Source organism: Teleopsis dalmanni, chromosome 1 (genome assembly GCF_002237135.1).
Source record: "Teleopsis dalmanni isolate 2A chromosome 1, ASM223713v2, whole genome shotgun sequence".
Lineage (NCBI taxonomy): Eukaryota > Metazoa > Arthropoda > Insecta > Diptera > Diopsidae > Teleopsis > Teleopsis dalmanni.
Window position 1 is genome coordinate 133,305,417 of NC_051846.1, and position 2,867 is coordinate 133,308,283.

The 2,867-nt window shown below is 29.5% G+C and overlaps 1 protein-coding gene across 1 annotated transcript; it reads right to left on the reverse strand.

The window, feature by feature from the left end:
* Positions 1-225: 225 nt before the first annotated feature.
* Positions 226-2,457, reverse strand: LOC119668805. The gene is made up of 5 exons (XM_038078448.1): positions 2,398-2,457; positions 1,295-2,335; positions 899-1,144; positions 682-842; positions 226-606 (listed from the first exon to the last, which is right to left on the reverse strand). Exons 2-5 carry the CDS (start codon positions 2,060-2,062, stop codon positions 579-581), a joined length of 1,203 nt encoding a protein of 400 aa, XP_037934376.1. The 5' UTR covers positions 2,063-2,335; positions 2,398-2,457; the 3' UTR covers positions 226-578.
* Positions 2,458-2,867: the final 410 nt, after the last annotated feature.

Consider the following 2,867-nt stretch of genomic DNA (forward strand, 5'->3'; position numbering starts at 1 on the left):
AAAAATTAAGGGGCATATATAAGGTGATATTTTGAAAAAGTCAAAATAAGTTTTTCGCAGATAATTTGAAAACGGTAACTCGAAAAAAAATTATTCTGATTTTCGACTTCTACGTCTTTGGAAATTTTTGGCTGTAAACTAGTGTAAATAAACTATATATGATTAAAAAATAGAATTGTTTAATTTTAGTTTATTTTGGTTTTAAATAAACATTTCGGTCAAATTATAATTTAATTTATTCTTAAAAGGTGATATTAGAAAACACAACTTTAAATCTATTTTAATCTTTGAATAGGTTTGCCAAATTTTAAAGTGCAATGTAAATGTAAATTCAATGTACAGAATATTGAATTTAGGTGGTTGTTCTTCGTTTCATATTTAAAAGTTTTTATCACTTTTAAATATTCCAATTCACAATTTATAATTTAATGCGTATCATGCAAACGTATCCGTAAACTAAATAGTACTATATAAAATAAACCTGATTTACATTTTTTATATTAATTTGATTAAGTAATTTAGTGTTGCCGCCATATTGCCGGTAAGTTACTTTAAAACATTTTTTTGCTTCTTTTTGATTAATCTTCTTCTCTTCTCTCATAGCAACTATCGTAAATATAAAAAATTATTATTCTGAACGCATTGACATTGTTATATGTAATTAGTTTACGAAGATCTCACCTAAACCATAATTTTAAGCGTAGCGCATCGACGCCGTTTAGGTAATAACGAAATAAACGCTTATCACGCACGAAACCCAAGTTTTCATATAAACGTAAAGCGGGTATATTACGCATTTCTGTTTCTAGCACTACTTCATCAGCATTATCCAGAAGCATTGCCTATGTATTTAAAGGAATGCACTTTGTTTTATAAATGAAATGAGAGTAATACTAACCTCAATAGCTTTTTGTACAAGAGTTGTTCCTATTTTCAATTTCCTATATTCTTTGCGTACAGCTAGCATTGCTATGTACCCACGTCGAGAACTCGCGTGCATATCTAGCTTGCACACTATGGCACCAACATACTCATTACCATGTGCTGCCAAAAAGCACAGTTTTGGCCAGTTATATATAAAATAGCGATAAGTATAAATTGAATAAGGCTCCGATAGTTCTGCTTGTATCAGGCGCATGATGTCCTATGAAATATATAAAAGAGACAATATTAAAAAATTACAAAGAAAAAACATTTCAAAAACAGTACTTGAACTGAAATATTCTGTAGTCGGGTAATAAAGTTATTTAAAAATATAGAATTATAATTTATTGGCTGTTTAGGAATCACTCACATGCATTTGTAGTTCTGAGTTATATTGCTTATACTCTATATAAACGTTGGTTACGTCTAATGTAGACATTGTGGATTCTTTTTTTTCATCATTGCTTCTAGCACATAGCTTGGCAGTAGTTAAGTTATCTGTGGCATTTGGTAGCTTTGTTGTTCCATTAGTTTCTTTGGACCGTTCAGCAAATTTAATGTTACTTGATATACTATCAGGATGTATGCAATTATTTCGCTCTACATTAACATTCAATTCATTAATTCGTGTAATGTCATGATCAATTCCGTTTTCAACTTTTGGTGGTATTAAAGTGGACACACGCTGGACTACTGCATTATTTAAGTTTTCTGAAACCGTATGGCATCGTTGATCGTCACAACTGTTCAAATAAAGACATTTGGCTTTAGGTTTGCCGATTTCATTTTTCCTTGCTGGAATACTTTCATCATTAGAATCATTTCGTACTGTAGCTACATGATGACCATTTTGAGTGACTTCAGTTCCATTTTCATAGCTTCGTTTTCCTTTGCTAAGCAACCCATTTAGTACATGATTATTTAAGCTGATTGGGTCAGCTATTTCAACTTGTTCCAATTTATTACAAATTCTAATTGTATCACCTTCTTTCGAATAAGTGTTCTCTGCATCTAAATTTGGTCTCATTACCGTAGGATTTTGTGATTTACAAGACTGTTTTTTGCTTCTACATTTCTTTCTAGATTTTTGTAGAGAGCATTGTGAGTTCGCTGTTTCGCCACTTGTGGAGCTTTCCATTACTTTATATTAATTTTGGTTTTATAAAACAGAACATTAAATTAATATTAATAACTATTTGTGGTTTTTCGTTCACTGTTGTTTTTAAATCCTTAAGTATTATAGCTCCGAAAGCCTTTTTGTTTTGTGGTCAATGACAGTATCTCACAAAAATTTCATAATTTCCATTCGCTTTTGTTCAAGTTGACTTTTTTCGCTGCTTCCTAATTTTTTGTTAATCTATAGTCAACGATGATTTTAATGATGTTAACATCAAAAATTTTTCCAATTTTTCTATTAAGAATGTTTTAACTATTATATCAATTTTGGATAAAATTTTAAAAAAAAAATCTCACTAGATTCAATTTTCGCTGAAATATTTAGTGTATAAGTGCAAGAACGTTGCTAATAAACAGCTGACATGATCGGAAACACTGAGACTACAAGGTGATTATGTATATTACAAATTGAACCATACATTGAAAAAGTATTAGAAGCTGAGAAAAGTGCATATCTGAATGATTATTGCTTATTTATCAAATATATTTAAAATAATATATATTATATATACTTATATTTATCTACTAATTTTTACATATCTCACGAGCCTTATTTCCACGCAAGTCTTAGAAGTTGTTATTTTAAGATCGCATAAACACCCTAGACTGAATTTTGCTTAAAAGAACTTTTACTTACTAACAGTAGTTTAGGCATCTGTCGTGTTCACGACCATTCTCTTTATTTATCAATTAAAATTTGCAATTTATAGCTTACAATAATATAGATGTAATTATAATAACCAATATAGATGAACTAATACACTTAG

Bases quoted from the DNA above. Each gene is read 5' to 3' on its own strand.
- LOC119668805 (XM_038078448.1), bottom strand. From the start codon at position 2,062: ATGGAAAGCTCCACAAGTGGCGAAACAGCGAACTCACAATGCTCTCTA. The intron at 1,145-1,294 runs GTGAGTGATTCC...TATATTTCATAG, and splicing joins ACTCAGAACTACAAATGCAT to GACATCATGCGCCTGATACA. The intron at 843-898 runs GTTAGTATTACT...TTAAATACATAG, and splicing joins TTGTACAAAAAGCTATTGAG to GCAATGCTTCTGGATAATGC.